We start from the raw sequence: 14,059 nt of genomic DNA on the forward strand, positions 1-14,059 counted from the left end.
TGTCACAGACCTGAAGCCCTTCTTACGGAGGAAACTACGGAACCAGTGGCAAGGCCTATGGGACGCGGAAATAAATAATAAGCTCCACGTGATAAAGCCACAGTTAGGATTCTGGCCTTCCGTAACAAAATCACGCCGGACAGATGTCCTATTCTGTCGTCTAAGAATAGGACACACATTTGGCACACATAACTTTTTACTCACCGGAAACGAGCCTCCTACCTGTGGTAGATGCGGGGAGAGGCTGACCGTCCTCCACGTCCTTCTGGAGTGTCGGAAAGCCGAATCTGAAAGAAAGAAACATTTTCCCTTAGCATACCGCCAGCACATCCCCCTTCATCCAGTAATGTTACTCGGCCCAGAACCGCTGTTTGACTCCAGCGCAGTCCTGGGCTTCCTGAAAGATGTTGTATTACATGTTATTAGCCCCACACACTCATAGCGTCTCCTCTGTTTAGAGGATGCCGCTGTGATAGCTGTTTCATATAGCACATGCCTCTAGGCCTTTGTGTTTCAAGGGCTCTGGCGAGGCAGTGGTGCTCCAGGTAATTTCACCATGTAATATATTTTCTATATTGCATCACTCTTTCACGATGGATTTTATTACACATAGAACACGTCATTTGTCATCGACATAATCTTATTACAGATAAATTTTACGCACTCTAGAGCGACTATTTTTAAGGCCCCTATACAGCCACTTTACATTAACCCCATAGAACTCATAACTGCATTGCGAACTCGTCAACACTGCCTTGGCGCTCTTTGGCCACACTTGGCCCTTGCGCCAATAAACACTACATATCATCATCATCATCCTTGTTATACAGTACTTTATTTTATTCATTACTGCCTTTTTGATATCTTTCCTTACATTGTTTTGTTCATTTATCATCTCACTATAGGTCCGTGGCCGATCCTCCAAAGTGGGTTTGTTCCAGTGAACGAGGAACCGTCACATCGTCATCGACATCCTCGTTCGGCCTCGCGCCGGTGCACCAGGCAGAAGAAGCTCGCGAAGAAGGTTCAACCGCCGAGACCACGCTCGCGTAACATCGGGTAGTCCGGGTCCCAGTCGTGCATCGAGGAGGCGTCGTCGGGTGCCGCAGATACGACTTCGCCTCCTCCTCTCCTCCCGTGGCATGTCGAGTACCCGGAACGTCCTGCGAACCGTCTTCAGGGCAGCGTGCCAACCCTTCCGCTGGCTGCTGCGCCAACTGGCCGCCGCCGCCGGTTCTGAGGAGAACGAAGAGCAGGGCGCGAACGCGGCCGTCCTGTGGTCCTGCTGGCCTCTGTTGGGCGCCTGGCTCCGGGATCGCAAGATGGAGGCGCTGCTGTTCGCGTACACCGCGGCGGCCACCATGCCGGCCGCGGCCATCACGGCCATCTTCCGGGAGCAGTCCTGCCGAAGCCTGTCGTTCGCCAAGGGCGTGTGCGAGAACCTCGCCAAGCACGAATATGAGCGGTGAGCGACGACTTGCACGTCAGCGCGTGCTGGCGGGCCATGAGTGGATAACTTTGATTGGGTGATGGTCTAGACGGGAAAACGTGTCCGCCGCCATCATGAGTGCGCCCTCTAAATCGCTTATTGCTTGAGTGCGCCCGCTAAATCGCTTTATGCATATTGCTGCTATCGGAACGCGGCCACCGCAGTCGGAAACTGAGCCTCCGACCCTCTCTACTCGGAGTGTGTGTGTGTGTGTGTGTGTGTGCGTTTGTGTGTTTGTGTGTTTGTGTGTGTGTGTTTGTGTGTGTGTGTGTGTGTGCGCGCGCGTTTTTGTGGGTGCGTGCGTCCCGTTCTTGATGCCCGCTCGATGCTGCCTGCCTCGCAAACGGTGCATGATATTCTCACATCATCGTTTGCCAACACCGTGAAACCTGTATCGCGCGCTCGCAGCTACAAGGCGTACGTGGTCTCTAGCCGCTACCTGCTCCTCTCTGAAGGCATGCTCACGATCACCTCCGCCGTGGTCGCCATCCTGGCGGGCCCGGTGTGCGACAAGTACGGACACCGGACGCTCGTGGGCTTCGCCATCGCCGGTGCCGCAGGCACCACTCTCTTGCGCGTCTTCATCGCCTTGGGAAGCGGCGACATGCTGGCTTACGTGTTTGCGGTCCTGCCCATGGTGAGAGCCGTTGCGCCGCTTGTCTTTCGAGAGCCAAGGTTTTGCTCTGCGAACCCTCCGGGGATTTTCGGGACCGTGGGCTGCTGCTGAGTGCTGCTGCTGTCTTACGGAATAGCATTATGGTCTAGCCGTGGTAGGTATGCCGTGGTGGCATTATGGTATAGCCGTGGTAGGATCAAGCCTCGGTGACCCGGCACAGCAGCCCAGTACTCTAATCATTAGGCCACAATTGCACGTATGCTACCATAGTGTCAACGTCATAATTGGCTCTTTGAGATGATCGAACTGTGTAGCACTGGAGCACGAGAACACATGCGCGCGCACCCGAGTAGATGCGAAGGGGGCTGCGTTTGGGACAGCTTGTAACGTGGAAGGTGCGGTATTACCTTGCACTGATATTGCAATAACACAGAAGCCTAACGCAGGTTTATATTTGTTATGGTTATTATATTATGCATTCAAAACAAAGCTTCGCTGCATATAAATTCCAACAAGGCGCAATTTATCTGCGCAATCTTGAGATGCTCCGATAGCATTTAAAAAAAGCCCCATAACGTACAAGCCACGTGTTTTTTTTTGTGTGTGTATGTGAGCGCGCCGAAGGGAAGGGCTTCAGATTGATCATCGGCCATGCCATGCTTAATTCGTCGAATCATCCTCTTCGCCCTAGTTGAATTATGCTGAAGAATGTTGCAGCCTGCAAGGTGCGATTCTGTCCGACAACGATAATCGTCATTATTGGCCTTTCATTATTATTGTAGCGCACTGTTCCCGGCACATCACTACAGCGAAAGTTTCAGGCGTGCAGGATACCTGAGAGGTATGCGTATCCGGGTCTAAGCGGTTGTAGATACCTACAAAATTGACAGTCATCGTCGTGAACACAGGGTTACGCTCTAAAGGGTGTAAAATTTTAATAGTTACGCTCAAGGTTGATTCACGCGACGGAACTAACGGCCGCTTCAGTTCTCGGACCGATGGTCTGCGCCACCGAATCGCACTGTGGGCGAGCTGTTCTGAGGCGCATTTAGCACGTCGTGATTCGGCGCTGGCGATGTCCTCCGCGATTCGTCGGCGTTCTTGATCGGTGACTTGGTCCATCGTGTGAATCTAGCTGCGGGCATCACTGGGCCTGACCATTCGCTTGGAGGAAACACATTTCATCGAACATCCCGTTCGTCTAACAATCTCTGCGCAGGGCCTAACAGGTGGTCACGTGCTCATGCTGGCCTGCTGCTACTACGTGGTGACGAAACGCACCGAAGCTAGGCTCTTTCGAACCATCAGGTATAAGCTCCCTCAGTTTCTTAAGCGAGGTATAGAAACATTGTCATTGCAAACTGTTAAGCCGCTGTTAGAGCTTAAAGCATGGACGTTTTTTAAGTCCATCCTACGTCGTGGATTCCCCGCTGTGGAACCACTTGCTCCCCAAAACTGCGGAGGAGGAAGGCGAGGGTTCACCTCCATCTTTTCTCGATATTTGAAGCAATGCAGATGCGACAGCTTGCCGACCAAAAGGGTGCTTAACAATCACGCGCGCAGTGACTTTGTTATTTGTGTACAAAGGCTCTAGTTAGGAATCTTATGCAATCCATGCATAACGTTATAATATTCTATGCAACATACCCATTGTGGCTATCACCGGCTTTGTTACAGATGTACTTCGACGCTTTCCACCTTTGCGTTGGCACCACGCGAAATATGAACCGCATAAAACGACGCTCTTCCTATCACGTATATTATGGTATTATGGCCATGGCTCAAGCAAGACCGAGCTACAGACAATATATATATATATATATATATATATATATATATATATATATATATATATATATATATGCCTTCAGACGCTTGATTTAGTTACTGGCTATATTCAGTTAGGACATCCACCTAAGTCCGTTAGACTGCCGTCAGCGTTAGATGTCACCCACCGTCCTGGACCACTGCGAGACTACCTCAGGCCTTAGAATATTGTGCGGGATTCCAGTGAGCCTTTTCGGGTCAAGCGATTTGTCCTAACTTGACGTCGTGAGACTCATGCTCGAATTTTTCCTCACGGCGGATTGCGTGTACACGCATAGCAAGCGACTTGCGCGCAGGAAAAATGGGCAAAGCTTTTCAAGCTTTGGTGATTATTTCCGCACTCTTTGTCTGAAATATGACATCTTCGTGGAGCGATAACAGCGAATATGTGCGGACCATGTCATGACAGTAAGGTTCGTACCAGTTTATTGTTTCATGGCCGGTGCAAGGGTGGTGTGGTTTTATACAGAAAGAACTCGCAGAGTACTTAAGCTGCAGCGGGGACCTGTTACCATTTGCGTAAGATGCGTGAATACACAGACATCAATTGTGATTAGACGGCCAGGAAAATGACACAAGTGAGACGATACAGCAGCAATGCGAAGCTGCACGAACGAGCAGTGCAGAAGGAGACACAAGAAGGCGCGAGAAAATACGTGCAAACAACATTAGCACCATGGAAATTATTTTTATCAAATTCTAATACGCGGCCTTATTGCTCATGTAATATCAAAGCGGTAAGTTTAACTTGTGCATCAAGTTCTACACCTTTTACAATCCCATTTAAACAAAAAAATCGTGTATTGGCCTATTTGAAGTGACAATAGCCGAGGCAGGTATCGCGTTGAGAACCTGCTGCCATAAATTAAACCGGAAATGAGGCGAAATGCAGAGTTCAATCAATCAATCAATCAATCAATCAATCAATCAATCAATCAATCAATCAATCAATCAATCAATCAATCAATCAATGATTTATTTTCGTTCCAATAGGAGGAGGCAGGACTAAACGCCATGGGAATGGCTTTACAAAGGACTTTGCCCACTTCAGCGTTGTTAACCGGAATCGGCGTTGGGTTTAAGATATTTGATCTTCATATATATGCTCCAGTTTCTGTGTGCAACAATAAGCTGAGTTGTTCGAAAAAAATAAGGACAGTCTGTGTGATCGATGCCCCCCTCCCCCATTTTCCTTCCCTCCGCAGCTTTTCTTACCGTCAATTTGTGATAGATCTATTCTAATAAACAATCTGGGGGGGGCTTGGTGTTCACTGGATATTGTAATAGACAATGTGCAGATTTTGAAGATAAGTTTGAGTTTGTACCGCAGCGAACGAGAGCGGGATTTAACGACTCAAACTTGGCGAACGGGCACGCGCAGCTAGCGTTATTTTCTCGTCAAGTCCCTGACAAGGTGGACACCGGACATGCCGTGGCCTCCTAGCATTCGCAACTCTGCACTGACATCTCGCTGAGATCGTTAGCTGTCGCGAACGTATCGTCGACAGTTTCGAGGACACGTTGACCCTCGGGGTGTCGCTCCATGCATCTCAGGTTTTACCTCCTCGAGGTGTCCGCGCTCTTGGGCCACGCCGTGGGCTGGCTCATGGGCTGGTTCCTGCACTCGGTCCTCGGCCACCACGTGTCACTGTGGACGGCGCTGGGGGTGCAGTGCTTCCTGCTGGCGACGATGTGGGCGAGCCCCTTCCACAGGTGCGCAGTCTGCTTGGTGACTTCGCTTACGTGGCTTCAAGGAGCACTAGGAAGAAACGCTCAGATACATCTGGTGAGGTCAAGACTCTGCTTGCACTTGACTGGCGGAAAGGGATTAAGCAGATAGTGTTAAAGTGGTGGACACAGGTACGGTACACACACGCATGGTACACACACGCATGGTACACACACGCACGCGGTACACAAACACACACAGGACACACACGCTTGCCGCAATACCGCAGGACGCGGACGCGGGGTGCCGCGTCGCTGGCGACACCTTGCGGAATGCGTTAGCTGTAGCGGTATACTGTTGTGCTAAGGTACTTCAGTGTTATGTCAAAGACAGACATGGCGAACAGACATGCAGGTAATACCGGGTAACCCTTATGGAAAGGAGGAACCAGAAAACCCTCTTGCCCGCCGTGGTGGCGTAGTGGCTATGGCATGGCGTTACTAAGTCCGAGGACACGGGATCGAATCCCGGCCGCTGCGGCCGCATCTCGATGCGGGTGAAATACCAAAAAACGCGCATCGTACCGTGCATTGGGCGCACGTTTGAAGAAACTCAGGTGGTCAAAAATTAACCCAGAGTCCCTCACTACGACGTGCCTCATAATCAAATCGTGGTTTGGGCACTTAAAACCCCAGAATTTAATTTTAGAGAACCCTCTTGTGAAATGTTTCATAGAACACTGTTACTCTCCGGTACTTCTTTTGTTGTTGTTGATTTTAGTAATTCTATCGCTGACAGCGTGCGTATTTTTCGTGCCGTGGCGACCACAGTTTCTAGGCACGGCGTACGGATGGACGCGACGACGATGATCTTTACTGACGTTCCCCTTCGAAACGGGGCGCCGACAAATAGTCACATAGTCTGCTTTGAGCTAATCAGTATGCTGCAAAGTGAAAGCGACAGCGAGGACAGAAAAACACGTTCGCCGTGACGTCAGACTGACGTCATCGCGCCTGCCGGCGCTGCTTCAACACGTCTGTAGAAAGGCTGTCGCTGAATAAACGGGCGCAGCGTTCCCGTTCCTGTGTGAGCGTTCCTGGCCGTCCGGCCCGTACCTGCCCGGTAGAAGTCGTAACACGGTATCGTATAATGGCATGGCAGTCTTGCCTTTTGCCTATCGGACATGGGGGTTCTGGGTGTGTCTTCACTAGCCGGAACTCTGTAAGACTCTCGGCGACGCGCTGTCCCACGCGTCATCGCCTCCTTCGCAGGGACTCCTCGGCGAGCACTGCGGCGGAGCCGAACCAGCTGCGGCTCCTGGTCAGCCCAGACAACGCGCGCGAGGCGGCCAAGATGTTCGGCGGCCACCGGCACATCCGGGGCACGCTCAAGCTGCTGTTCGCGCTGCAGGCGCTCATAGCCGCCATCAATTACGGTCGGTGTGCATTACTCTAGTAATATTGCGCAACAAAAAACGACACGGACGTAAGAAAAGAAGACACGCCAAGCGCGAACAGGGATCACGAAGAACATTTAGAAAAGGGCCTGTTGAACTAGAGCAGCATTCCGGGCAAGTTGGTAATCCATTACTCAAGCAATATTACGCAACAAAAGTCGACACGGACGTAAGAAAAGAAGACACGTCCGTGTCGTTGTTGCGCAATATTACTTGAGTAATGGATTATCAACTTGCCCGGAATGCTGCTCGCATATAGTGCACTCTTAAAATAAGAAAAGAAGTCTCAGTAGTTACTACCTAGTCTCACGCCATTTCCCACACTTAGTATATAACGGCACTTCGCAACGACAGAGTTAGTGGCGTACTTGAAGTTTAAGTGCGCTGTTTGGCTATTTTATTGTGCAATGCCAGTCCATCTTTGCAGATAAAATAAATTGGCTAGGCCTGAGCAGATACTGCCGATATCCGTGACGTCACGGCGAGATGGTGCGGGAACTTGGCGGTGGCGTCGCCACCCGTCTTGCCCGCGCTCATCGAGGCACCCTGCGCTGTAGAATCGAGATGAATTTTTTTCTCGAGAGTTGTTTCCCATCGCGACGCACGCGGCTGCAGCACAAATATAAAATGTGCATTGCCGTCGCCAATGCACGTGTTACTTTCGTTCATGCTTCTTTTCTACCCGTCGTGGTTGCTCAGTGGCCATGGTGTTGGGCTGCTGAGTACGAGGCCGCGAGATCGAATCCCGGCCACAGCGGCCATATTTCGATGGAGGCGAAAACACCCGTATACTTAGGTTTCCGTGCACGTTAAAGAAGCCTAGGTAGTCGGAATTTCCGGAGTCCTCCACCTATGGCGTGCCTCATGATGAGAAAGTGGGTTTGGCACGTAAAACCCCGTAATTTTTTATGCTTGTTTTCTCGCTAATTAACAAGCTTCTTCTCACCGTAAGAGGGTTTCTTTTGCTTGCTGTATTGTAGAAATGTTAGTTTACTAACACAGCTGAAGTTATATTTTTTATATTTGATGTCTATTTAAGAGGAAGCTTTAGCTCAAGTGCTCCTATCTAAATACATGTAAAAGGAGAATTCGTTTTTCTCGGCAACCACTGCACCAAATTTGACGAGGTTTGTTGCATTTAAAAGACAAACTTAAAATATAGTGACAGTTGGTTTCGAATTTTTGAGTTAGATGGTCAAATTTTTATTAAGAATTGGCAAAAATCGAAAATTTTCAAAAAACGAAACTATCAAGTTTACAACTCTGTAACTCAACCACTAAAAATGATAATACAATTCTGTGAATTGCATCTAATAGTACATCTAAAGCGGACAAAATTGATATGTTACACATGAATATAAAAAAAATGTAATCGTAGAGAAATACAACTTTTGCAAAACCGTTGTAACCAACGTAACAAATTCACGTAAGATGTAAAATGACATATTGAATTTGTCCGCTTTGAATGATCTAATGGATGCCGTTCACAGAACCGCGATATCGGTTCTTGATGCAGAGCTATGAATTTATAAACTTCGTGCTTCTATTTTATTCAAACGGTCAAATATTTGAAAATCGTTTTAAGAAAATTCAAGCCCTAAATCGAAATTCCGCTTCCAACAGTCACTAGAATTTAACTTTCTCTTTCAAATGCGACAAATTTCATCAAAATCGGTCCAGGGGTTATCTCATAAAAACGTTTTTGCGTTTTACATGTATTTGAATAGGCCGCGTCGGAGTTGGGCCCGAGCTAAAGCTTCCTCTTAAAAACAATCAACGCGTGCGCATCGCCTATTCTCGGTGCAGGTCCCGACGAGATCCTGTATCCGTACACCCGTCTGGTGTACCGCTGGTCGTACTCGCACTTCGCGCTCGTCTCGGCCGTCGGCGGCCTGCTGGTCGGCGTGATCGGCGTGTTCGCCGTCGGCTGCATGCGCATCGGCGGCGTCAACGACGTCACCTTCATGAACATCGGAGCCATCTTCGGAGGCGTCCGCGACCTCGTCATCGGCGTGGCGCAGCTGCCCGCGGTGTTCTACATCAGTGAGCCACGCACACCCGTCTATGTATACTGTACCTATGCGTCATGCGTAACGATGCAGAATGTTTGCGCCTTTCTCGATGCCTGAACCCAACAGGTGGTCTGAAACTTGGAAAATGACAATTAAACTTGAGATAAGGCTAAGCACAGCGCAACGAATCATCAGAAAGCAAACGACGCTGAAAAAAAAAAAGAAAACGTCGAGGTAGAGCAAGATGGTGGCATGGGTTAGAGAGAAAGCTGGTGCAGCTGACTTTCTAGTAGAGGTCGGGTAGATGAGGTTGAGTTACGCGGGCAATCGTTCATTCTTTTGCGGCTGAAAAGAGCGTTGTGTGCATGCCCACACTATAAGCACATTTGTTGAATCCATCGTAACGCAAATAAAATGGGCACAAAGAAGACAATAAGAGACGCCAAGGAAGTTCGTGGTGTCCTGCTTTGTCTTCTTTGTGTCTTATTTGCACTACGATTGCTTTAAAGAGTATCGACCAAGTTGCCCAGAATACAAGTTTTGACTAGAAGTTACTAGAAGGACACCAGCGTTTCTGCTGAGATGTTGTATGTGTTATGCACTGGAACGGACAGTAAAGGTCAAGCTATAGCGTTATTTAATTTTATACTGAACACTTGCTAACGCCGATGGTTTCCCGTCGGTCTCATCTCGCGCACCGAGTTGCGACGCCTGGAAAAATCCACTGGCGGCGCTCCTTATGACCCCAACATTGTGAGACGCCTGGTAGCTGCCGGGACGTTGTTCTTCTGCATAGCAACAGCTGCTTCGGGATCCGCGTCGCGCCAACGTGTTGCGCCCGTGTTAGTTAGGACGCCGTCCGAGGAGGCTCAGGGGAGCTTTGCTCGACCTGTTTACCTTCGCTATCTCTCTCAGTGCTTCGTCCTTCAGGCTAAACTGCCTTATTTTTAGAGTACTAGCCTAAATACCATGGAAATAAAAACGCAGTCGACGACAAGGCGAGGTTTACGCGTTGTGATGAGATGAGGTTAGAAAATTTCAGAGCATATAAATGCAATCGACAGACGTAAGACAGGGGTAATGAAGGGGGATCGCTGGGAGATGCCTTCATCCTGCAGTAGACACAACAGGCTGATGATGAAGACGATGAACGTGAATTGTATATATAGGCTCGGGAAGCGGTTGTGGATATGTTGTAGGATTAAGTTTTTCAAACAGATTTTGTACCTGTGCAGCACAATCCGTGATGACGTTGGCTCGGCTCTATCGCAGGCTACATCTTGGCCGTACCCCAAGGAGTCGCACCGGTGGGCCTCAAGTCGTACTTCTCCAAGCTGGTTCCTGCAGACGAATGCGGTAAGAGGCGACCGATACGAATCGACTGAGTGGACGCTCCGATAAAGTTAGCCTGCGTATCTTTTACGTGTTTCGTTGCGGAGTTATGAAGTTGTAAATACATTCTTCTCAAAATCCGCTTTTTTTTCTTCAACATTTTTTAGAGGCATTCAGGGCCGTTGTTTAACTAAAAACCTCGTTCTATTGATCTTTAGTATGTAATTTGTTTTATTAAGCGGTAGTAATTCCAATAACATCAAGTCGGTGGTTTTATAATGGCGGCGTTTGAATACGGATCAGCTTGCAAACTATAGCTTCAGCGCTAATGCAGGCGAGTCTTGAAACGCCGACTTGCTTCGGACTTTATTGTTTATATGAAACTTTAGTAACCGAATATAGCCGAGCAGGATTGCATGTTTTACTTAAGAATAAAAAAAAGAGTAAAGTAATTTCTTATTTCTTTTATGTGGGCGACATCCTCCAAATATCTGAGGGCACGTCTGCGCCTATGTCACTCAGTACTTTTCCCATTATCCATCTTTTTCATCCGCAGCTGCGACTACCGCGCTAAGCAGTGGATCCTCTCAAGCTTACCCCCTGGTCTTTTCGTTATGTTCGGATATATCCGCACTCCACAACTATTCCCGATCTCTCAACATCTACGTCTAAGTGGCTTACCCTAGCTAGCCGCCGGCCCTTGAATACCGACAGTATTAGGTGCAGTCCATCGAATCAACCCTGAGAAAATCCAACTCAGGCCGTCAGGCACTGGACTAGGAGTTTTCACACTACAAGCCTTCCCTCCCCCCTTTTTTTGCGCCAGCTATATTTTCTTATCATTTTCTTTTTAACTCGTAATAACCTTTCTGAACTCTTCAATCTTCTTTCATTTTTAAATGTATCCGACTCATTATGGACGTCGGCGGTCTCTCCGCGCGCCCAGGCAAGTTCATGGCCCTGGTGACCGCCTGCGAGTCGGTGTTCACCGTGCTCAGCAGAGTGGTGCTGTCGTTCACCTTCGACATCGCATCTACCATCTTCACGGGCCTGCCCTTTATCGTATGTGCCGCGTTGGCCATACCCGTCATCACAATCACGGGGTGAGCGTGCATAGTGCGTCATTTTCGCTTCGCGAGCAGCATCCACCCACACACGCTCCTTTACGGCGCCTCGATATATCCATTCCAGCGCGTTCAGAGCGCATGCGCGTCGGTCTTGACGACGCCATGACGAGCGGCAGTCATCCCTGTTTTTTCGCTGTACTAAAGTTTTCGACATTGAAAGGAACGCCGAGGATTATGTCGTTGTTGGTTTGTTTTTCAGTGAGCTTTAGGGGAAAGTTGGGAGTGAGACTCCTCAACCCCGCTCCTAACGTGGAATTTTTTTTTAATCTCACCTTCGTGCCTTTTGGTCGCATGGGCTAAGCAGGTTTGTCATGATGCAAACTAACAGAACAAGCACAACCTACTTCTAGCCACGGTTGCACTTGTGCCCTCTAAGGACTAATACCGGCTTGCTTTGTGGTTGCGGTGGCGTAGTGAAATTCGTCGTGAAATTCATCTATTGGAGGCAGCCTTTTAACTTGTTTGTTTGCGGCGGGGCGACAGTTAGTAAACCCCTAAGTTTTGTGCCGAACAGGGTGACCAGTTCTTAAAACATGGAGGGAGCTTGGGGTAACGTCGCACATATGCTTGAACACAGTGCACCTTACTGCGTTTGCCAACAACGGCTGCGCAGAAGTCGCATTCTCGTACGATTACTTTGTGGGGACGCTTTCACCTTTTCCTAACGTCACTTCCTGTACGGCACCTCACTGGCGCGAGTGATGTGCTGTTTGTGCGCTCCAAAGACCGGAAGACGTGACGGAATTCCCACAGGAAGCCTACAGTTCCTTTTCTCACGTCGACGTTTGCTGGCTTAGCCAATCAGCATGCGCAGTAAGTGATGTCCCCGAAAGCAATCGACAGGAAATACGGCCCCCAGGCACGCTTACGGCCAAAGAGCCCGTCTCCCCTTCGGGCAAATTGACTTAGTGTTCATAACTTCTTCGCCGCGAAGCGCGCAGATATGCAGTAACGTAACGTTCGTGGATTGCAAGAGCAGGTGTGGTTGTTTCGCAATGAAAATGTTAGAGCCACCGAATAATATGAATATTTTGGAAATAAGAAACTTACGTGGATGTGCAAATGTGGCTTGCGGTTTTGCTTCTAACGAGATCACTGCTCGAACACACTCTGTGGGCAAACATTCCGAGCAGATACGCTGGAAAGATGGCTTCGGCAAAAACACGTCTGTACTACAACAAAGAATCTTTTGCAGGCAGATTGTAGATTGACGTGGGCGAGACGTTGGGTATTTCATTGAACCAGCTTGTACAGAATAAGATAAAGCAAATTGTTTTATCGCTCTCAGCTCGTCCAATGATTAGAAATCCGGTAGCGCCTGAGGGAAGCTGAGGAAACTAGAAAACGAATGAAGCCAGAATGTATGCATGGTACAACACTGCAAAAGGTGGCTTCGTCTAGAGCGCATGTGCTTACCAGGAAAGCATTATTCGCAGAGATGATGAAGACACGCGGAGAGCAATGGTGGTGTTGATACCGTGTCATTGAACCTGTTTATAACTAGGGCAGTCAGGAAACAAGAAAAAGGTGCATTTTCATGCTGTTAGCTCGTCCTATAACAAATAAGTCTGGCAGCGCCGAAGTGCATCTTTGAGAAAATTAGGACGCGTAGGGGTAACAATGGACGTCCGGCCCAAAGAAGGTTGCCCTACATCTAAGAAAGAACGAAATTCTTCTTAGAGAAGAACGAAATTCTTCTTAGAGGCACGAAAGCTGAGACCGATAGACCGGTGTAAGGTCATCGGCAATAGAAGGGAACACATCACTAGGCAATAGGTCACACGCAGAAACAGCACTGAGTGCGCTGTAACTAGTACAGTGATGGTCATCGGGCATGTCCATAACTTGCACATCCTCGATCGCTTCTACATAGCCAAGACATTCCCCCCGGAGCAGCATCACAGGGTATGGGAACGGGTTACAAACGAAACTGGTGCTGGAGCCCCTGTGTGATGTCCATTGTCGTAAAAGGTAGCAGCAGACATCTAAGAGTGAGAAAGCGGTCAGATGCAGACAGTAGTGCAACAGCGTCTGAAATTCCACTGTAGTGCATGGGTACGACCGTTTATGCGTTCGGAGGAAAGTGGGAGTCGGCTTGGACAAGTAGTTTCCTCGAAAGCGAAGAAATGTGGATGAGCGGCAAATATTATACAGCGGCGAGAGTTCTCCTTCGGCCCATGCGCAATGATAACGGCATTGTGGCGCGAGAGAAGATCCCAGCCGAGGATGACGTCAGGAGAGCATGAGGAGAGGATTATTAATTCTATGCCGTGTAGAACGTGCAGCACGAGCAGTGCAAGCCGTTAAGGGGTGAATATTCTCAGCACTGGCTGTGCGGAGGAACAGCCCGGAAATGGGGGTCGTAACTTTCTGAAGTATATACGGCAAAGCTTAGCGTTCATAACACACACGGCGGGTCCTGTGTCCACGAGTGGAGATGCGCGAACTCCGTCAACAAAAACACTTCGATTACGTTCGAGAATCTGCGTTGAGGAGTTTCCCATTTCGGCGGTGTCGCAGCCCTTGCCTCT

The 14,059-nt window shown here is 48.9% G+C and overlaps 1 protein-coding gene across 1 annotated transcript; it reads left to right on the forward strand.

Moving 5' to 3' along the window:
• Positions 1-243: 243 nt before the first annotated feature.
• Positions 244-11,508, forward strand: LOC142559211 (putative peptidoglycan muropeptide transporter SLC46). The gene is made up of 8 exons (XM_075670841.1): positions 244-1,465; positions 1,898-2,126; positions 3,325-3,413; positions 5,487-5,645; positions 6,873-7,036; positions 8,864-9,100; positions 10,342-10,425; positions 11,348-11,508. Exons 1-8 carry the CDS (start codon positions 1,143-1,145, stop codon positions 11,506-11,508), a joined length of 1,446 nt encoding a protein of 481 aa, XP_075526956.1. The 5' UTR covers positions 244-1,142.
• Positions 11,509-14,059: the final 2,551 nt, after the last annotated feature.

This window comes from Dermacentor variabilis, chromosome 10, assembly GCF_050947875.1.
Source record: "Dermacentor variabilis isolate Ectoservices chromosome 10, ASM5094787v1, whole genome shotgun sequence".
NCBI lineage: Eukaryota > Metazoa > Arthropoda > Arachnida > Ixodida > Ixodidae > Dermacentor > Dermacentor variabilis.

Excerpts from the sequence above, each read along its gene's own strand:
- LOC142559211 (XM_075670841.1), top strand. The coding sequence starts at position 1,143 with ATGTCGAGTACCCGGAACGTCCTGCGAACCGTCTTCAGGGCAGCGTGC. Across the intron at positions 2,127-3,324 it reads TGTTTGCGGTCCTGCCCATG|GGCCTAACAGGTGGTCACGT; the intron begins GTGAGAGCCGTT and ends ATCTCTGCGCAG. Across the intron at positions 7,037-8,863 it reads CATAGCCGCCATCAATTACG|GTCCCGACGAGATCCTGTAT; the intron begins GTCGGTGTGCAT and ends TTCTCGGTGCAG.